The 22,994-nt window shown below is 40.9% G+C and overlaps 1 protein-coding gene across 6 annotated transcripts in view; it reads left to right on the top strand.

Annotated features, from left to right (window-relative positions):
- Window positions 1-22,994, top strand: part of AUTS2 (activator of transcription and developmental regulator AUTS2) — a 1,215,593-nt gene that overhangs the window by 308,654 nt on the left and 883,945 nt on the right. For all 6 annotated transcript variants that reach the window (XM_003276049.2, XM_003276050.2, XM_030796682.1 and 3 more), the window contains exon 2: window positions 3,144-3,356. In XM_003276049.2, coding sequence (XP_003276097.1) covers window positions 3,144-3,356 — 213 coding nt within the window. The remainder of the gene's footprint in view (window positions 1-3,143; window positions 3,357-22,994) is intronic.

Raw genomic sequence — 22,994 nt, forward strand, 5'->3', positions numbered from 1 at the left:
AGACTAAACAGAACATTTTTGAGCTGAGCAAATGCCTGGCATAGCTGACTGAGGCTGTGGACACTGGACACAGGAATTCAGTTCAGCAGCCATTCATTGAACATTTACTGTGTGTTAGGCATAGCATGCAAGGCTGTGAAATCAATGGCAATGTGCGCTTGCTTTGATCTCGACTTGTCCCCTAAAACACTTTTCAAAACATCCTCATTGCCTCAGGAGAGCTACCTCTCCGATGGCAGAGGGTTAATCGTCGGTAGTGGTAGCAGCTGGAAATTAGGCCAGAAGCTGCTTATTTGCCTTGTAGACTGTTATCTTTGATATCTTCTTACTCTTAAGGATAAGGCCTTTCCCCTTTTCTGGAGTTTCTTGCTGTTTGCTGTGATCCTTCGTGTATACCAGCAGTGCACACTAGATTCCTTGGTTCCCTGCTTCTATCACCCTTTCTGGCTTGCTACGCTGTATATTAGAGACAGCTTAGACTATTTTAAAGTCAGTGTTGTGCTTTATAGGTTTGGATGTTTTAACTAGTTGATTCCTTTATTTATGTATTTATTGACCAATACATTGGCCACCTACTATTTGCCTGGTTTATGTGAAGCACTTATGTGAAGCACTGGGGTTACTGAGATGAACTACTTAGTCCCTCCCCTCTTTCACATTCTTTCAAGAGATTATGCACCCAGCTGCCTCAAGGCCTTTGCATAAGCTGTTCTCTCTGTTCAGCCTTTCAGATCTAGGTCAAATAGCAGTCATTTTCTCAGCTCTAACCCTCTCCTCTGGACTATATCATTTCCCTTAGTTTTAGCACCCATAACCTATCCTTTAGCATTGTTAAGTCAGTTTGCAATGATATATTTGCGTGATTTGATTAGTATTTGTCCTGTAAATTCTAGGCTCTATGAGGGTGGTGACTTTTCCCCACACCATTATCATCCTAAACGTAGATCAGTGCTACATTTGTACTTGGCATGTACTGGGCACACAAAACATAATTGTTGAATGAGTGAAGACCTGAGAATAGAGTACTTTGTATTACAAGAAAGGTCTCCCTGAGTGGGCAACACTGCTAAGAGTCACTGAACTAGAAAAGGGAGGAGTGTGTAAGAGAGGCCTTTTGAGGCCAAGGCAAATCAGTGTAAAGGCCTGCATTAGTTTGTCCAGACTGCATTAGCAAAATGTCATAAACTGAGTAGCTTATAAACAAGAAACATTTATTTCTCACAGTTCTGGAGGCTGGGAAGTCCAAGGTTGAGGCACCAGCAGATTCTGTGTCTGGTGAGAGCTTGTTCCTCATGGATGGTACCTGTTCTCACATGGTAAAGGGGCAAACAGACTCCCTTAGGCCCTTTATAAGGGCACTAATCCCCTTTATGAGGGTTCCACCCTCATGATCCAGTCAACTCCCAAAGCCCCCCATCTCCTGGCCAACATGGTGAAACCCCATCTCTACTAAAAATACAAAAAAAAAAAAAAAAAAAAAAAGGCTGGGTGTGGTGGCAGGCATCTGTAACCCCACCTACTCGGGAGGCTGAGGCAGGGAATCGCTTGAACTGGGGAGGCAGAGGTTGCAGTGAGCCAAGGTCGTGCCGTTGCAAGAGAGCGAACTCTGTCTCAAAAAAAAAAAAATATTCTGGGGAGACACAAACATTCAGATCATAACAAGGCTCAAGGTCTCAAACTAATAGGAATGGCCGATTTGGGGAGAGACATCAGGGAGTACCATGCATGTAAAGTTGGGAGGGCTGGGATATTGCAGCAGAACAGTTACCTTGAGAAAATTGGATGTGAAAGGGAGGAAAGAGAGCGGTATTTTAAGGAGAAATGAGTAAAAGGAAATTTCTATTTTGGTTTTGTTTTATTTTTAAATGTACATCTAGATAGTAAAAAATTTAATTGTTCATTTAAAAATAAATAATATAATTGGATTGTTTGAAATACAAAGGATACATGTTTGAGGTAATGGATACCCCATTTACCCTGATGTGATTATTACCCATTGCATGCCTGTATCAAAACATCTCATGTAAGTCATAAATATATATGCCTGCTATGTACCCCAGAAATGAAAAAATTTTAAAAAAGTTCATTTAGGACTGCAGAAACCGAGGAAGTGTGGTGAGGCTTCATGACGGGGATTTTCTGTGTTAAGAGGATTAGATCCACTAGTTTCCAAATAACTGAGTGCCAAGACATTTTCATTTTATTGCTTAGTGTGTGCATCATTTCTCACAGGGCAGAGGATATTTGCATGTATGTGGTTTGTTTGATGTTCTGAGAGCCCATTTTGCACATGGTCTCAGAGTTGTAGTGACTTACTCCACTTCTCATAATGAATAATGTCAGTGTCCGGTCACTAAAAGCCCAGTCTTTTGGAACCTTGGTGTGTACTGAGCTGCCTAGAGGCACAGAACTCTTATCAGGTCATGTGGCCTAAAATGCTTACCTGTAGTTTCTACAGATGCAGTTCCCCATTCAAGGACACTGATTTCCCATTTCCTACCCACCTCCCCATCCCCAGCCACACACAGGAATAAATAAAAAGTTGCTGTTGATCTTGGTGATAATATTGTTGTTACATTTTGCAAAGAAAATGGAAATAAAGGATGCTTAGAGGAACATGTGGTAAAAAATATAATGCATTAAGGAAACATTTTAATCATATGAATAGACAGTTCTTTCTTGCTGGCTCACATCCACCTGGACCTGATAAATTCAGTTGGGTGCTATTTGTTTTGAATTGAGCATGCACTTAGTGCTCATTTTCTGAAACATAATTGATGTACCAACTTGGGAAATGAGTGTGTTGCACTTCCTTGGGGAATGTCATTGTGTGCTGGACCCAGCACCAAATCAAACAGAAACCTGCTATCCCAGGGAACAGTGAAATCACTTTTGATGCATATACTTGTGTTTTGTTTAGTTTTCTGTGCAGTAATAATAGAAAGGATATATAATTTGTGATGGCATTAAGGAGTCAGGAAAATTGAGAGCCATGTTTCTTAGTTTTAGGTCTTCTCATATCCCGCTTTCCTATCCCTCTCCCACTTAGTGGTAACACTCTTTAGTATTTAGCCTATATTTTGGGTGTGACCCTAGATGCATTTGTAACCACTACTTCCCTTTCCTTCTCTTCTTTTCTACAGAAAGATGTAGCACTTAAGCCTCAGGAACGTGTGGAGAAACGCCAGACGCCCCTGACCAAGAAGAAACGAGAAGCACTTACCAATGGCTTGTCCTTTCATTCAAAGAAGAGCAGACTCAGCCACCCACACCACTACAGCTCAGATCGAGAAAATGACCGCAATCTCTGCCAGCACCTTGGGAAGAGAAAGAAAATGCCGAAGGCACTCAGACAGGTGAGGAAGCTTGGGTTCGCTCTTTCCTGTGGCCGCAAAATCCCTTCCTTAGGTGCTTCCTCCACTGTGGTTCTTCATAACAGGTGGAGAAGATATCCTTGGTGGGATGCTGAAGTGGTTGTCCAACAAAGCTGTGTGCGTACTTTTAAAAGAGTCTAAAACCCAATCTCAGCACTTTTTATGAGGATTTGAAACTTCAGCATGGTGCCCTTTCAGTCAGATGTGCTTTATGCAACAAAGTTTGATGCTAGTGGTACTGGTATTTATGGCAGACCAGTCTTAACAGTTGTCAAGATGGACTTGCTTGTAGGGGAGAGATCTTTGCAATGAGGATAAATGGAACAGGAGGATTTCATCACATACATTGTGCATCTCATGTTTCTAAGGTGCTAAAATGATTTCCTGTGTGTGAGAAGTGCCTTGCTAAGATTTATATTTTCCGGGTAAGCTCAGATATTGTGGCATCTTGGAGGGCAATGGCAAAGAAATGAATTTGCCTTTTGGTGTCTTAGTTGTTCTCCATAGGCTATAATTTAAGACTATCTTTGTGATCTGTTGATTGTATGAACATCTGATAGTGAGGCTTACTGGCCTGTTAATAATTAGGTTTCAATGATCCACAAGAAAGTATAGCTCTTGGCATTTGGGAAGCCTTTCTGCCTGTGGAAATCCCCACATGAGATGGATTAATAATGAGATACGAAGCTGTTTATAGCAGTTTTTCTGCACAAATCCAGAGGCTTCAGTGCCTGTCAAGTTAGTTACCTGTGTCCTGGGTGTGTTTTATTTATTTTTGGCAGGACCATTGGGTAGGATTGACTATGACTAAAGAAAGCAGAGGAAGGAATTGTGGTTTACAGAGCAGGTGCTGCTAATTAGAATTTGAATAGGTAATTTTTGGTTTGCAGATGTTTCTCTGCAGAGGCAAGGAGATCTGGGATCAAACAAAACAATGGTTCCCCAACGCACAGATCTTGAGAATCATATAATGAGAGCTACTAAACCCAAATTTCTGGCCTCTCTTTAGGACCTAATGACGTTTGTAGTTTTAAGAAGTTTCTTATTTGAAAACAGTCAACCTGGTTGGAAGTCACTCTTAAAAAGAATCAAGAGCGTATTTGGGTGATGGCTTTTAGTGAAAAGATTGGAAAGATCGAAAGCCTCAATATAATATAGTGGGCAGTTTGGTGTCAGAATTCTGCCTCATACATAGTGAAGGATATAATCCTGGTAAAACATCTGAGGTGATGGGTTTCACATGGACCCAGAAGGCTTCCAAGGTAATGCCCTAAATCTGACAACCAGCACAGTGTTGCCAAAGGCACACTTGTGTCCTGAAATGCCAGACTGGAGTTATAATAGTAATTATTAACATTTACCTAATGCATACTATGCTACATTCAGTGAGAGAGTTTTTATAGTATAACCTATAATTTGTACAACAACCCTGTCTAGTAGGTAATATCATGGTTACTTAACAGCTATGGAAACGAGGGCTCAAAGAGATAAAGTGACTTGTCTGAGGCCTTGGCAATGAGGGAAGGAGCCAGGGTTTAGACCCAGATATCTCTAGTTCTGTGGTTTGCTCTGTTTTCCATATTTGGATGAAGTTTTGTTTATTTTTTTCTTGATAGGGAGTTGGGCAGAGGGAGGAAAGCCTAAGTTCTATAAAAGGTGATGTTCCTGTGGTATTTGTGACTCCTAACTCATGCCTCTCTGTGTGAGATATGTGAGAAAAGTAATTAATCTCAGTGGAGAGAGATTGCAATGTAACCACCCCCCTCTCCCTCAGGCCCCCGTCCCAGCAGGGTAAAAAGGAAGGCTTCTTATTCTGAGTTAACACCAAGCTGCGGATCCTCATCCTTGAATCTTTTTCTTCTAGACGTGATCTGACTTTTCTATTCTGTGTCCTCAGAATTATCCTTTGTATTTCTTTCTACTACTTCAAGACTTTCAAGGTCCTCTGGTGACAGTTTTATGATCGGAAAAGAAGACTAGGACTTAACACATCTTAAATTTGAGTAGCTTTTGGTCTTAATGGCCAAGTCTCTGGTACTAATGGTATTTGAAATCAAACCTATCTTTGTTTTAGGTAACATATTTGAAAAGCAAGTATTTTGACTCTTTATGAATCATGGAGAAGGAAAGCATGAATTGTGTCTTTGGCCCTATGTAAAACTTTTAAAAACAAGGAGTATTTTCTTATCTTCAATGTTGATGCCAAAATATGCTATCCAATCAAGTGTTACATTTCTAGTAAGAAGGAATGCAGAGGGTGATAATTGAGATAAGGCCATAATACTTCTCATTTTTAATATTCTTAGAATCACTTGTGCTATTATGAAATCCCAAACAAGTCACCATCTGGTAACAGCCCATCTGGAAAATGAAGGGCTTGGACTTGAATGTTTCTTAGGCTCCTCCCTCTGGGTCCCATAGTTTTTTAAATTTATGAATAACACAAATACAGTGTCGTAGAGGTCTGTAAGGAGTCTGTAGGTCTGAAGGTAATGCTGTTTTGGAGTCAGTCTGTAACTGATAGGCTCTGTGAAGCCATTTATTTATTTTTAATGTTTTTTTTTCTTTAAAATTTTGTTTTCATGTGATATGAAGACATTTAAAGGAGAGGGGTAAGATGCATTTATAGTAGGAGGGAGGGGAGTGGTCCATTGTGTGTCAGCCCAGACAAGTGCCATCTGTTATGTGATCATTGGTAAAAGGTGACACATGAGTGTTTAATGACCATAGTAGATGTTCAGAAAGCTTGTCTGAAGAATACTTGTGATTGCTTTCCTATCATCCTAGATGCCTGTAAATATCACAATTACTTTATCGCCTGTCTTTGCCTCTTATCAGGTAAAGAAACTGAATCTGACCATCTTAGCTGGGAGGGGACCTTGAGATGAGAGTGAGCTTTGAGGAGTATTTCTACATTAATGGATTGTCATTTAGTGCCTGTTATTGAGAACTACAGATGAAATAGGGAAGAGGCGAGAACTTATTCTTTATTTCTGACTTGGTGAGAGTGAATTAGGTTTGCATCTTATTAGGAAATGGTACTTCCTGAGCAGACAACTTAATGCACAGCTTTCCTGTAATTATGGGAAGATGTTACTCCTTAGTAAAGAGGAAATAATAGGATTTCTTTTTTCTGAGACTCCGTTGAAGGCAGCTAATCTTTTTACTCGGAGAGTGCGATTATAATACTTTTATAGGAAAGATGTGTAGTTCTAAAACCAAACTGCTTATTCCTTCACTTCCTGGTTATAAAACCCAAGTTCTTGTGATGTTTTTCCATACTACCAAAAGAAAGCTTTTAAACTGACACTTAACTTATTTGTTGGGTTATGTTTTTATGTATAAATACATACTGCCTTAGAAGATGCTGAGGTGGCACCTGTCTTGGCAAATGGTTGCACTTTTTGATATGAGAAATTTGAATACTTTTCTTACTTCCCAAAGGGCTTAAAAATTACGAAGAAATGAATAAGTTACCTCTTATACAACTCTTACACAAAATAGCGCAGTCTTTCTGACCTCTGTAAATGAACTATTTGTTCATGATGTAAGCACTTAGACATGATATAAAAAAAGTTTTATCATTTACTTACAAGGACATGGTACTTTTTTTTCTCAATGGAGATTTGGGGGTGGGAAAAGCAAAAGAAGTTGCACAGGTCCTCTCCTTAAGGAGCTTTATTCTCTAATTGGGAGACCAAGTCACAATGAAACTACTCGGGAACACAAGGAAGTCACGTGTTGCTAAACCAATAAGCCAAATTATAACTTCCTGAGAAGCACTTTGGGAAAACTTAACCCTTCCCAGGGCATTGAGTTTAGTTTCAGTATATCTGACTTCTTTTTTTTTCTAATCCCCCATCCAACTATTGACCTGACTTTTTATTTCAATGTCAAAATAGTAGGTAAAGAGAGAAATTTTAGTGGGAGACAAGGAAACTTTAGCGGGAGAGAAGGAATTGCTGATTTCTTGAGTAGAGGAGAGAGGACAGGATCTATTATGCAAGTGGAAACGCGGGTATTAGCTGGGAACTGAAAAAGTTCATCTGAAGTAACAGAAGAGGAGGCAGAACACATAGGTAGGTGCAGACTGATGGGTAAATATAAGAGTCTGTGGATGTTTCTTCTGATTGCTTCTATTTCTCTTCCATATATACACATGCCATTAGTTCTCCCATCTTAGGAAAACATCTCTTCGCCTCATCTACTCTTCTAGCTACTACCCCATTTCTCTCCTCTTCACAGCCAAACGTCTTGAAAGACTTGGCCACTCTTGCTGCTGCCTCCGATTTCTCTTCTTCTATTCTCTCTTGATCCCATTTCAATCAGGCTTTTACTCTGACCATCTCATCAAAATGGCTCTTATTAAGTTCTCTGGGGACCTCCACATTGCTAAATCCAAGGGTCAATTCTTTTATTATTATTATTATTATTATTATTATACTTTAGGTTTTAGGGTACATGTGCACAATGTGCAGGTTTGTTACATATGTATCCATGTGCCAGGTTGTTTTGCTGCACCTATTAACTCGTCATTTAGCATTAGGTATATCTCCTAATGCTGTCCCTCCCCCCTCCCCCCACCCCACAACAGTCCCCGGAGTGTGATGTTCCCCTTCCTGTGTCCATGAGTTCTCATTGTTCAATTCCCACCTATGAGTGAGAACATGTGGTGTTTGTTTTTTTGTCCTTGCGATAGTTTACTGAGAATGATGTTTTCCAGTTTCATCCATGTCCCTACAAAGGACATGAACTCATCATTTTTTATGGCTGCATAGTATTCCATGGTGTATATGTGCCACATTTTCTTAATCCAGTCTATTGTTGTTGGACATTTGGGTTGGTTCCAACTCTTTGCTATTGTGAATAGTGCCGCAACAAACATACATGTGCATGTGTCTTTATAGCAGCATGATTTATAGTCCTTTGGGTATATACCCAGTAATGGGATGGCTGGGTCAAATGGTATTTCTAGTACTAGATCCCTGAGGAATCGCCACACTGACTTCCACAATGGTTGAACTAGTTTACAGTCCCACCAACAGTGTAAAAGTGTTCCTATTTCTCCACATCCTCTCCAGCACCTGTTGTTTCCTGACTTTTTAATGATGGCCATTCTAACTGGTGTGAGATGGTGTTTCATTGTGGTTTTGATTTGCATTTCTCTGATGGCCAGTGATGATGAGCATTTTTTCATGTGTTTTTTGGCTGCATAAGTGTCTTCTTTTGAGAAGTGTCTGTTCATGTCCTTCGCCCACTTTTTGATGGGGTTGTTTGTTTTTTTCTTGTAAATTTGTTTGAGTTCATTGTAGATTCTGGATATTAGCCCTTTGTCAGATGAGTAGGTTGCAAAAATTTTCTCCCATTCTGTAGGCTGCCTGTTCACTCTGATGGTAGTTTCTTTTGCTGTGCAGAAGCTCTTTAGTTTAATTAGATCTCATTTGTCAATTTTGGCTTTTGTTGCCATTGCTTTTGGTGTTTTAGACATGAAGTCCTTGCCCATGCCTATGTCCTGAATGGTATTGCCTAGGTTTTCTTCTAGGGTTTTTATGGTTTTAGGTCTAACATTTAAATATTTAATCCATCTTGAATTAATTTTTGTATAAGGTGTAAGGAAGGGATCCAGTTTCAGCTTTCTACATATGGCCAGCCAGTTTTCCCAGCACCATTTATTAAATAAGGAATCCTTTCCCCATTGCTTGTTTTTGTCAGGTTTGTCAAAGATCAGATAGTTGTAGATATGCGGCATTATTTCTGAGGGCTCTGTTCTGTTCCATTGATCTATCTCTCTGTTGTGGTACCAGTACCATGCTGTTTTGGTTATTGTAGCCTTGTAGTATAGTTTGAAGTCAGGTAGCGTGATGCCTCCAGCTTTGTTCTTTTGGCTTAGGATTGACTTGGCGAACATTAGACAGATCAATGAGACAGAAAGTTAGCAAGGATATCCAGGAATTGAACTCAGCTCTGCACAAAGTGGACCTAATAGACATCTACAGAACTCTCCACCCCAAATCAACAGAATATACATTTTTTTCAGCACCACACCACACCTATTCCAAAATTGACCACATAGTTGGAAGTAAAGCTCTCCTCAGCAAATGTAAAAGAACAGAAATTATAACAAACTGTCTTTCAGACCACAGTGCAATCAAACTAGAACTCAGGATTAAGAAACTCACTCAAAACCACTCAACTACATGGAAACTGAACAACCTGCTCCTGAATGACTATTGGGTACATAATGAAATGAAGGCAGAAATAAAGATGTTCTTTGAAACCAATGAGAACAATGACACAACATACCAGAATCTCTGGGACACATTCAAAGCAGTGTGTAGAGGGAAATTTATAGCACTAAATGCCCACAAGAGAAAGCAGGAAAGACCCAACATTGACACCCTAACATCACAATTAAAAGAACTAGAAAAGCAAGAGCAAACACATTCAAAAGCTAGCAGAAGGCTAGAAATAACTAAAATCAGAGCAGAACTGAAGGAAATAGAGACACAAAAAACCCTTCAAAAAATTAATGAATCCAGGAGCTGGTTTTTTGAAAATATCAACAAAATTGATAGACCACTAGCAAGATTAATAAAGAATAAAAGAGAGAAGAACCAAATAGATGCAATAAAAAATGAAAAAGGGGATATCACCACCGATCCCACAGAAATACAATCTACCATCAGAGAATACTACAAACACCTCTATGCAAATAAACTAGAAAATCTAGAAGAAATGGATAAATTCCTCGACAAATACACCCTCCCAAGACTAAACCAGGAAGAAGTTGAATCTCTGAATAGACCAATAACAGGCTCTGAAATTGTGGCAATTATCAATAGCTTACCAACCAAAAAGAGTCCAGGACCTGACGGATTCACAGCCGAATTCTACCAGAGGTACAAGGAGGAACTGGTACCATTCCTTCTGAAACTATTCCAATCAATAGAAAAAGAGGGAATCCTCCCTAACACATTTTATGAGGCCAGCATCATTCTGATACCAAAGCCTGGCAGAGACATAACCAAAAAAGAGAATTTCAGACCAATATCCTTGATGAACATTGATGCAAAAATACTCAATAAAATACTGGCAAACCGAATCCAGCAGCACATCAAAAAGCTTATACACCATGATCAAGTGGGTTTCATCCCTGGGATGCAAGGCTGGTTCAACATACACAAATCAATAAATGTAATCCAGCATATAAACAGAACCAAAGACAAAAACCACATGATTATCTCAATAGATGCAGAAAAGGCCTTTGACAAAATTCAACAACGCTTCATGCTAAAAACTCTCAATAAATTAGGTATTGATGGGACGTATTTCAAAATAATAAGAGCTATCTATGACAAACCCACAGCCAATATCATACTGAATGGGCAAAAACTGGAAGCATTCCCTTTGAAAACTGGCACAAGACAGGGATGCCCTCTCTCACCACTCCTATTCAACATAGTGCTGGAAGTTCTGGCCAGGGCAGTCAGGCAGGCGAAGGAAATAAAGGGTATTCGATTAGGAAAAGAGGAAGTCAAATTGTCCCTGTTTGCAGATGACATGATTGTATATCTAGAAAACCCCATCGTCTCAGCCCCAAATCTCCTTAAGCTGATTAGGAAATTCAGTAAAGTCTCAGGATACAATATCAGTGTACCAAAATCACAAGCATTCTTGTACACCAATCACAGACAAACAGAGAGCGAAATCATGAGTGAACTCCCATTCACAATTGCTTCAAAGAGAATAAAATACCTAGGAATCCAACTTACAAGGGATGTGAAGGACCTCTTCAAGGAGAACTGCAAACCACTGCTCAATGAAATAAAAGAGGATACAAACAAATGGAAGAACATTCCATGCTCATGGGTTGGAAGTATATCTGACTTCTAGACCATGGGGAATTCTTTAAAAATTTAGGACTTTGTAGTTTAAAACACACAGAGAGCAAAAGGGTTTTAAAAATAGAGTACCAATGATGAAAAGTTGATGAGCATTCAGAGAACTCTCAGATTTGGCTCTGACTGGATTTCTAAATCTCCATTTAGTCCATTAGTCTGTCCTTTCTCTGTAGTATGAACTGAGCCAGAGGAAATAGGCTTACGTGAGCTAGAAGGCATTTTTAAGTTATATGAACTCTTCTGACAGACACCAAGATGAATCATCAAAATAAATCCTGTGGTCTCCCTCCTTAACTGAATTTTAGGTGCCAAAAAGCCATTCATCTTAGCGCAAAATTTCCTAAAGAAAGAGGCAACCTGTTGAGATTGCTTTAGTCATAGGAGAACATCATTTTAGAGGAAAATGGAGGAATGTGGGAACATTTCAGGAGCCTATTAGTAGACTCTAACCTTGCTGGTAAGGATGGCTTATGTGGGAATGTCTTTTGTGGTTTAAAAATCTTTATACAAATTAATCTGGGTAGGTATTTCTTGTTAGGATAAAAATTTGCCCTTCTCTCTCTGAAAATCCAGTATGGTGTGAGATTTATAGTTGATATTGTAAACTATAGACACCAAAAGTGTCTACTGCTTTCTAGGAAGAAGAGGGATCCATCCCAGTGCCAGGCATTTAAAATTAGAGCGATTACTAGAACTCTGCATAGTGGTCGCATCTGCTTCATGTATTGACATTGCACGTTGGTCTTCCTTGGAGTAAGTGATAGTGGTGCTTAGACTTAACAGCCCAGGTGACTGAGCCACCCTCTCTTTCCAACTGTCCTGATGGAACAGTCCATGCCAGCCCATGCTCTTTCCTGTTGAGAGTGTTTGCTACCAGAGGCTGGTCCCTTATTTCAGCACGACTTAGACTTACTCCTGTTGTCTGAAGAGCTTTCTGTAAATTTGTTACTAGTAGAAATTAACTTGCAAAGGAGGATTTATAATGGAAAACTTTGATTAAACAGATTCAGTTCAAGTCTCATTTCTGAGGATCTGCTAATTAGTTTTAGATGGAAATCTAGGCCAAAAATCACACAGGTATTTATCCAGCTTGACTCTAGAGCCTACAGGTTTCTGAAAATCAGAGCATTTGAGATACTAATGTAATTTGGGATTTTACTGTCATAATGAAAAGACATGAACTTTGCTATGTGCTCTCTCATACATACCTTTGTTATAATAGTTAGATGTCTGCTGGTACCTTGAACTAGTATTAAGAAATGTCAGTTAAACCATTTTTGCCTCATACTTCAAAATTTCAAGTTTAACATGTTAATTGGGATTTCATTTGCTTTCGAAAAATTGTGTAATCATATGAAGGTTACAAGCTAAGGTATCAAATAAAATTCTTTATTTTTTTTCCTTTTTATGAATTTAAGTTGCATACTACTTTTTCCCCTTGCCTAAAGTATAGAAATAAGAAAAACCATAAGGAAAGATGGAGGGAATAAAAGATTGGCTTATGATCTCTCTTGGAATATCGATTGACTTGAATAAGAATAAGATGCTAGTTTTAACATCAGGTAATTGAGGAACCCCAATCTAGGCTTGTCTGTGTTCAGGAATTACTCATGTATTGTATTGGAAGTATTGGTTTGTAACTGGGATTGGTAAACCTGACACTAATATAATAATGGGTTATATGAAAGGTGTTTTGCTTTTGTTTTATCTTGAGCATTTGGAAACAGGTTTATTGGAGTTTTTCTTTTTGTGTCTTTTGACTCTATCTATACTTCATTGCTGTGAGCCCTGAATGTTGGGAATAGTGAGCATAAACATCACTTAACTTCAGTGAGATACATCTTTGGAATGTTATTGCCAGTAGTAATTTTATCCTAAATGACATTTGTAATTTTAAATAAAAATTTAGTAAGAATTGATTATAAAAAGGACATAGCATATGTATTAGGATTCTCTGGAGAGCAAGTACCAATAGAATATATATGTGGATAGATAAGAGGGGATTCATTCGGGGAATTTGTTCACATGATTATGGGGGCTGAGAGGTCCCATAACAAGCCCTCTGCAAGCTGGAGACCCTGGGATTCACAGTATGGCTCAGACCAAGTCTGAAGGCCTGAGACTGGGGTAGTCCTCAAGTCCAAAGCCTAGAGAGCCTAGAGTTTTGATGACCAAGGGCAGGAAATTATATCCCAACTCTAGGGGAGAGAGACCATTTCGCCTTTCCTCTGTTTTTGTTTTATCTGGACCCCGGCTGATTGCATGGTGCCTGCCCACATGGAGGGCAGATCCTTCCCCACTTAGTTTACTCAGACTCACATGTCAATCTCCTCTGGAAACACCCTCACAAACACACCCAAAGGTAATGCTTGACCAGTTCTCTAGGTATTCTTTAATCCAGTCAAGCTGACACCCTAAATTAACCAACACAGCACATTAACTACCACCTCATAAAATAAAACCTGCAGAGAGAAAATAAGCTGAATGGGAAAAGGAACTACAGTGAAAAGAATGGGCCATAATTCAGCTTGGGTGATCCTGATACCTATAGGAGTTATTCCATAAAACAGTGACCTTTTATGTTTCCCAAAGTAAGAAAATTTTATATGTGTATTTGTGCATGCAGAACTTTATTAAGGGCCATTTAAATCCCATATATTGTTAGAGGAGTTAAGAAGGATAAAGTGATAGTAGTGATTCTCAACTCTGGCTCCCATAAATTTCTACAATGTCAGTGATTGAAGAATGAGGGAGCACATCTTTCCTTTAATAAGGCCTAGCCAGTGCACTTTTGGTAGTTGATGAGGGTAGGACAGAACTCCCTTTCTTTATTTAAAACTGTGCATTTTTGTGCTGATTAAATTTTACATTTTTCCCTCTTATGATGACATAAAGTTATCTGCATGTGGCCAAATCTCAGCTACAGAACATGAAATAAGCCTCTGTACATTCTGCATTCTAATCCCTGTTCACAGCAATCTTGTATCCACACAAGTCTGTACATGACAGGTAATGAGTGGGAAGTGGGAGGAGATGGGTGGCTGTGTCGTTTGCAATGGTGGTGGTGGGGAACTGAGCAGATGGTTGTGATAGCCACATGCTGCGTGATTCCCGTGGGAGTTGATGGTGGTGACAGGCGACTCACAATGTGCTATTTACAGTTTGGGTTTGCAGTCTTTCGGTGACATCTGAATGCTCTTTAGCAACTGCTTTCATTACTGCCTTTCGAGGAGCTGTTAATTGAAAATGAAATTGTGGGTGGGCTTTAAGACAGGCAGACGCAGGCAATTCTGTGTGGTAAATGTTACTTGAGAACTGTTGGATGTCTTCATGCCCAATTTGTAATTCATTTTCTAAGACTGTAAAAGCCAAAGGTGCATTTGGAGATTCAGCTATATATACACATAGGCAGAGCTGAATGTCACAGCTTGCCCAAAGGGTCAAACGTACAGTTATTGGGATGGGTGCTGTGGTTCACGCCTATAATATCAGCACTTTGGGAGGCTAAGGTGGGAGGATTGCTTTGAGCACAGGAATTCAAGACCAGCCTGGGCAATATGATGAGACCTTGTCTCTAGAGAAATAAAAAAATTAGCTGGGCATGGTGACGCACGCCTGTTGTCCCAGTTTCTTGGGATGCTAAGTGGGAGGATTGCGAGGGCCCAGAAAGTTAAGGCTGCAGTGAACTGTGTTCACACAACTGCACCCCAGCCTGGGCAACAGAGCGAGACCCTGTCTCCAAAAAAAAAAAAAAACACAAAACACCTATTTGTCTGGAAACCAACCTAGGGGAATGCTTGGTGATTCCAGCTGCCTGCTCATGTCTTACCTTTGTGTGGTTCTCTTTAAATGTATACAACTGTGTGAGGTTCTTATGTAAAATCTGCTGACATCTTGTAGTTTTCTCCATGAGTTTATCGTAGGACTTCATCCTCCTTTCTTCCTTTAGCTCTTCATATAGTTACTATGCAGGAGTAAATGGTTATTTGTTCTCTTGAACTTTGGGGTACATTTTTCCTTCGGTATCCAAGGAGGATTCTTTCCAGGACTCCCCATGGATACTAAAAGCTGTGGATGTTCAAGTTCCTTAAATAAAATGTTATAGTATTTTTATGTAACCAACACACATCCTCTCACAAACTTTAAATCATCTCTAAATTATTTATAATACCTAATACAATGTAAAAGCTATGCAATTTGTTATTATATTGCATTGTTTAGGCAATAATTACAAGAAAAAGAGCCTGTGCATGTTCAGTATATAAGCGACCATTGTAGGTCTAACCACATTTTTGGTCTGCCATTGGTTGGATCCATGGATACAGAGGGCCAACTGTATTACATTCAAGTTCTTACATATAACTTTGTTTCTTGTAAACGTTTTCATATGATACAACTCTGTTAAAGGCAGTTGGAGCCCAGAGGCAAACAAGAGAAGAAGGAAGAGAGAGGGTAGATTTTATTGGACGTTGACAGTGGTTGATGATCTTGATTCTCTTATGGCTGCCCCCAGCTGCAGGATTATGATTTGTTTCTCATCTTCAGAGTTGTTTGCTAAAGCATTAGTAGCATTACTGAAATGGTAGCTTTTGTAAATGTTTATATGTTGAATTGTTTTATTGCCCATAGCTTTGCACAGAAATCTTGTGCTGAACAAGGAATGACCTCCCTCTTGGAAGTGGTGTTAACTCTCTTTTTAATTAAATATGAATATATATACAATATTACTGCATTTTTTTAGCTTTCCCTTGAACATTTCAGTGAATACTATCTGGAACAAAACGATGCTGAATTATACGCTTTGACTACTATCACTCTTTGCTCTTAGAGAGCCCCAGAGGCTTGGGGTGAGGAGACACACCCCTTGCTGTACTTAACCCTCATTCCCATTAGACCTGCTTTGCCACAGGAACCCAGCTGTTTTAATGCGTTTGAGCTGCTGCTGGGTCCTAATGATGTTTGAAAGAACCTGTCTTGGTATTCTAAATGAACTCTGGAGCATTGCCTATTGATGCAAGTGTTGATGATTTTATATCAGGCAGATATAACTTTGTTATTTACTCTGGGGCTTTTTACACCTAGGGGGTGTGCATCCTCACACTAGTGCTCACAAAGACACACACAGGAGCAGAAATCAAAATAGCTCACAAATGTGGACAAGTCCTGTGGGGGCCCACCTGATGTCTCTCAGGAGGCCTGATGAGCTGTGCCATGTGGCCTTCTGGAACATTGTACCTGCATTCATTGATCACAGCTCTGCAGAAGCTGCCACTTCTCCTATGTGCCTGCCTGCAGTGACGCTGATGTAGCAGGTCACTCTGTAATCACTGTTTGCACCTGCGTTTGCTCAGGAAGTGCTTGTGTCATACATCTTGAAATCATGTAGTACAAACCTGGACAGGTCCTAATTGCTGGTGATGGTTCTGAGAGGCTGAGATTGGCTATAATTAGATGGAGAGCAATTAGCTGCATATTCTGAGTAGGGAACATACAGAATAATGTTTCTCAAAGGGTGGTCTTTGGACCCCTGTGTCAGAGCAACTGTAGATCTTTTGTTAAAATGCAGATTCCCAGGTAATCACCTTGGCGTAGTCCCTTGGGTGGGGGTCAGGGTGTAGCAACAAGGAACTGGAGTTCCTTCAGTGACTCCAGTACAGGTGCTGCAAGAGCCATATTTTTAAATAAACTGTACTTATTTTTTATTTTCAATTAAAAATTGCAATATTGTTAGCAAATCTTGGGAAGAATCGTAAAATTGTAACAACATATCTTGTGGAAATTAATTTTATCAATAATTGGATCATATTTTTGTTCTGTACATTTACTAATTGACTTATCTTCCAAAATGTATTGGCAAGAAAGAAATATTTCTGCCAGATGATGTAGACATTATATAACAAAAAATGATGTTTTCAAAATAGCTACTTTTTCTAGGTGTTTACTAGAATGGACCTGATAGAATAATTATATTCTAGTATTCTCTCCTTAGGCCCACTGGCTCACTCAAATAATAGCTGTTTATAAAGATGCTCACCGGAGTTTTTTATTTTTCATTTTTTTAAAGTTCTAATTTCTTGTTTTTTCCCATCTGTAGACAATGATGATGAGCTCTTAAGGTTTATACATTTTTTGAACCCTTCAAATTACAAAAATTGGTGATATTTGGTACTGGGGGTCAAGTGTGAAAGAAATCTGAAAATATTGCCCATATCAGTGGAGACTAAAGGCCATTTGTTATCTTCTTCATTACCAGCAAAGCTTCAGTTTAATAAAAATATGATAATTGAAGTTACGGTTTTGATTCCACAAATTCAAAAAAATATTCTCCTTTCTAAAAAGCCAAACAAAATAAAAATTCTCATAAGAATTTTTGTTTAAGTAGCAAAACTTATTCTTAGGATTTAACGATTGCCTGAGGTATGTCAACAGTAGGTAGCATTCATTTCTTTATATATTGCTATAAGGCTAAAAATACTATTTTCCTGGAGATAGTGCAAAATGATCTACCGAATAGTTGCTAATGAAATTATCATATGAGAAAGATTATTAATAATGACTTTTGATTTTAAAAAATACTATCATCAAATTTTCCTAAGAAATAATGATGATGATGAGAAAAGCAGTTTTGAAATACAAAGCTGGGTGGTAGTGGGCCTGGTGTGCACTGCTGGAAGGTTGCATGGTACTTTGTGAAACTTCAGCAGCCAACTTGCATAATTTATCATTACCTGTCCCCTACCTCACTCTACTTAATTCTGAATCTGTATTTCTCAGATAAACATGGCAGTAGGAAGGATAGGGAAAGGTGTCGAGGGGATGTGATTATATGGATGTTTTTGAAGGGGAATATATTGGTGTCATGGGATCCTTGGGATGTCACCTTGCCAGCTGGAATCCTCTGTGGCCGGGGTACCTTCTGCCTGAGTATTGCTCATGCACACTGGGGTTGTTCTGCCCAGTTGGCCCAGCAGGCTGCACTTGGCTCATGCTACTGGCCCAGATCCCACACCTGCCAAGGGCGAGCCAGGCGTAGAGTGGCAAGGGGTGTGTGGGTGAGTATATTAGTTCTTTTTCACGCTGCCAGTAAACACATACCCAAGACTGGGCAATTTATAAAAAAAGAGGTTTAATGGACTTACACTTCCACATGGCTGGGGAGGCCTCACAATCATGGCAGAAGGCAGTGAGGAGCAGGTCACATTTTACGTGGATGGTGGCAGGCAAATAGAGCATTTGTGCAGGGAAACACCTGTTTTTATTATTTTATTTTTTATTTCTTTGAGACAGAGTCTTGCTGTGTCACCCAGGCTGGAGTGTAGTGGTGTGATCTCAGCTCACTGCAACCTCTGCCTCCTGGTTTAAGCGATCCTCCTGCCTTAGCCTACCAAGTAGCTGGGACTACAGGCATCTGCCACCACGCCCGGTGAATTTTTGTATTTTTGATAGAGACGGGGTTTCACTTTGTTGACCAGGCTAGTCTTGAACTCCTGACCTCGTGATCCACCCGCTTCGGCCTCCCAAAGTGCTGGGATTACAGGCATGAGCCACCGCACCTGGCCCGAAACTCCTGTTTTTAAAACCATCAGATCTCTTGAGAGTTACTCATTATCATGAGAACAGCATGGGAAAGACCCCCATGATTCATTTACCTCCCACTGGGTTCCTCCCACGACATGCGAATTGTGGGTTACAATTCAAGATGAGATTTAGGTGGGGCTACAGCCAAGCCATATAAGTGAGTGAGTCTGGGGTATGGCCACTGCTCACAGCCAGGCATGCCTGCTGCTGCAGCAGGGTGGGCAGCCCCAGGCACCAGAACAGGTTCTAGCTCCATGCAAGGCTGTGGCTGGACAAGATGTACTGCATGTGGCTTCCACTGTGGGCACCCCTGTCTGGATGAGGGCAACAAGGTAGCACCCAGAAGCTTGGAGATACCAGGAACCACAGAGCCCCAAAGAGGGTGTCACAGCCCTGGCTGAGGGAGCCCCTAGGTCTGGGCTCCCCAAAGGGCTGCAGCTCTTCTCTCCTTCTCATTAACTGCAACGTGGCGAGCAAGGGGAAAAGTGTGTTTCAGCCCTGTTTGTGATACAGCTTATCAGTGCTGCCATTCAACAGGTCTCGAGTTCTTGTCCCATGCCTAGGAAGAATGAGGTACAGCAGACAACTGGAGTGTGAGCAAGGTGGAGAGGAGCTTTATTTGATCCACAGAACAGCTCCCAGGAGATCTCAAGTGGGTAACTCCTTTCCACAGGCAGGTCATCTCTACGAGTGTCCAGCTCTCAGTGGAGAGGCGACCCGCAGTGGTAGCCCCTTTCTGCAGCTGGTAGTCCGATGTCTGTGTGAGCCTGACTGAGTCTCAGGTTTTTATGTGCTCAGAAGGGAGTAAGTACATGTTGATTGGTCCATGGGCAGGCCTGGAAAAAGCACCATCTGACTGGCTGAATGGTCATCAATGAAGTCTTCACTCTGGGCAGCAGACTCCACCGGGAACTGGCAGCCTGGCCGCTAGGCTTCAGGTTGTCCCTGGCTTGAAGGTGGGATTTCATCGGGGACCTATCCCTTTCTGCCCCGAAACCTGTCTGCCTCCCACCATTGACATGCCATCCATGGCACTCAGGCTGTTGATGCCAAGGGACACCTGTAGGCCCATGCTGAGCCACCTTCAGTCCTACCTTGGCCTCCCTCCTATGCTCATGGGTGCCGAAAATCTGGAGGGGGTGCTGAGGTGGCAGGGGGCTGGCATGTCAATGCCACCTGAGTGCAGGCATGGCTGGTCAGGTTGTGACAGCACTCAGGCTTAGCCTCAATTTTCCTCTGAAATCAGAGTGGGCTCCAGGTATGGGGAGAGGCCAGGTATGGGGAGAGGCCAGGTAGCGAGAGTAGGCACTTCCAAGACTGCTTGGGCAGGGGCGCTTCCCCAGGGTCCTGAGAGCTCAGGGATGCCCGGGTCTGGAGCCACAGCTGGGCAGCTGCATGTGTGCCCAGGAGCATGAATCTCCCGCTGTGCCAACTCAGTGGAGGGTGGGGCTCCTGCCTGTTTCTGGCCCCAGCGGGCTCCTCAGAGCATACAACCCCAGCTGCAGCCAGCATCTTGGCAGCGGCTGCTCCAGACAGGCTGCCGCTGCCATCACTGGGACCATGTAGGGAGTGTATTAGGGCTGCCCCATGGTTCTCCAGATAGACTAAGGAGACAAATCGACATAGTACAGTATTAGAAGGAAAGAATATGGAGTTTAAAAACTGTTTTCATAGTCATTCTGCTCCTGCTCTTCTCTGCCCCCTTTCAAATGGAGCAGACCCATATTTCTCCTTTCATCTCTGTCCTTGAGCCTACCTTCAGCTCTTTGGCTTTCATTTTACTCTCTCCTTCCACCCAGTGTCTTGCTTGCTTCTTGACCCAGCCAGGATTGCATGGGACATCACTTAGATCTGCTCTTAGAGTCACAAAATGCCTTTGCTTCCCATTTCCTTGTTCCTTTTACCATACTGGTTCTTTTCAGTAAACATTTAGATTTATCATCTCTAGATTAGTGCAACATTATTTAGCTCATTGCTATTGTACTCTGGTTTAAAAAATTTCAGTGACCATCCACAGCCATCTAAATAAGATTGAACCCTCTTAGCATAGGACATTTTAGGCCCTGACTAATCCTGCTGCAATGTACCTTCCCAGTTGCCTTTCCTGCTGCCTGTAAACACCAAGCTGCAACTACAACTGCAATTTGGCTGAACCCTGTGTTTTCTCCACATTCCTGTGCCTGTGCTTAGGCTATTTTCCTTCTTTAGAATATTCTTCTTTGACATATTTGTCTTCCATTGACTAGTTGAGACCCACTTCTTCCTTGAAGTTTTTATGATCTTTTTCCTTATAAGTAATTGCATTGTCTTCCCAACTCTCATGATCCTTTGTTTATAACAAGGGTGACCCCAGAATTTATCACCTAATCTAGGACATTACTGAGAATGAAAGGGGGCACCATTAATAATTACCTTGGAACAATAAGCATAAATCAGGACTTCCTGAAAAACTGGGGTATATAGTCACTCTGTAATTCACTTTTGGCCTTTTTCATACTATACTCTGTTTGAGTTGGATGTATACATGTTCTTCTTTCCACTGAAATGTTGAGCTCCTTGAGGACCTCACTGTGTGACACAGCAAGGGGCCTAGTCTTATGTCACATATTGGGAAACAACACCCTTAAAACCACTGCTATCCTTTACTCGAGGATACCCTTCTCATAGTTTCCATTCATGTCTCTCTCCAGTCTTTTTTCCATATGCTAGCCAGAATGATCTTTTAAAAATATACGTATCATCATATTATTCCCACAAGTAAATCCTCTCAACTGCTTCTCAGGGTATTCAGATTGAAAATCAGACTCCCATCATCTACAGTGCCCAGTTATCCAGTGCCGTTTCTTCAGCTTCATCTCATGTTCCCCTTGCTTACTGGCTCCAGCTCCCGACCTTCTTCCATTCCCTCCCACATGCCAAGATCCTTCGTACCCTGGGCACCTTATGCTATCCTCTTTGGATGAAGTGGTTCCCCCTCTGTTTTTTGAATGATGAGATCCTTCTAGTCCTTTAGGCTTGAACTGAAATGTCATCTTTCATAGGGGCTTTTCTCAACCATATGGTTTAACTCAGGACCTGCCATTTGTCTTCTGTGTTTTGCACTCACCTTTTTAACTTCCTAACACCACATTTATAATTATAGATTTTTCTTTCTATGTCCTTCCTTATGGCTGCACCTTCTGCTGCACTCCAAGCTCTCCTGAGGAGAGGTATCACCTCCACCACAGTGTTTGTAGCACATTGCCTGGCACACAGAAGGTGGCACTCAATAATTAAAGTTGAGTGGTCGAAGGTTTGAATAATTTTTCCAGTGGATGACATTGCTAATTCCACACTCCTGTTACATTCCAACTTTAATTGGCTACAAAAAAAAGCACACACATGCGCACACACACAAACAATCCAGACCCCAATACAATATGACTGTTGCCTTCTCTCTCTGGGGATACGCAATATAAAATAAGATACTGATGAGCGCATGCTGCACACCAAGCAAAAATTTATCCCAAGAAACCCCTGCCCCCTGCGTGGACCGTGTCTGCTGTTCTCCCATGGAATCTATCAGCAGTTTGTCTTCCCAGTGTCGTAGCCTGTCAGGATGGTAGAATTGCTAGTGCAGCCCGGAAAAGCTGACCTAGGAAAACCATAGCCTTCCATTTTTTTTAGAGGTAATCCAAAAGAGACTAGACAAGCAGAAGGACGGAGAGGAAAGTTGGTGGGAGTGAGGTGGAATTCACTGAGTACTCTTTTACGTGCAAATATTTGTGTGGGGCTCTACTTTTTTACCATAAGTACAAACTCTTTTTAGTATCAATGCATGAATAGCATGTCTTTTCACTGAAAAATTATTGTCCCACATGCCCACGGTTTAAAATGTTTTGATCTTAGAAAACAGTTTATTTCCTTTTAAAGTGGCCCAATTAATTCATTTTCCACATATTTGCTCATTCAGCAAACATCGACTGACCACCCTTTGTGTGCAAACCTTATACAAGAAACTCTGACATAACAGGGAGGACATGTTTAATGATAACTGTGCCCATGATGTGTTTATGGCTTGCTAGATCCATTCTGACCCACCTATTGTAAAGAGTTCATGGAGAGCTCTTAACAACAAGTGAGGCTGAGGCTGACGGATTAA

This window comes from Nomascus leucogenys, chromosome 17 (assembly GCF_006542625.1).
Source record: "Nomascus leucogenys isolate Asia chromosome 17, Asia_NLE_v1, whole genome shotgun sequence".
In the NCBI taxonomy this organism is placed as follows: domain Eukaryota; kingdom Metazoa; phylum Chordata; class Mammalia; order Primates; family Hylobatidae; genus Nomascus; species Nomascus leucogenys.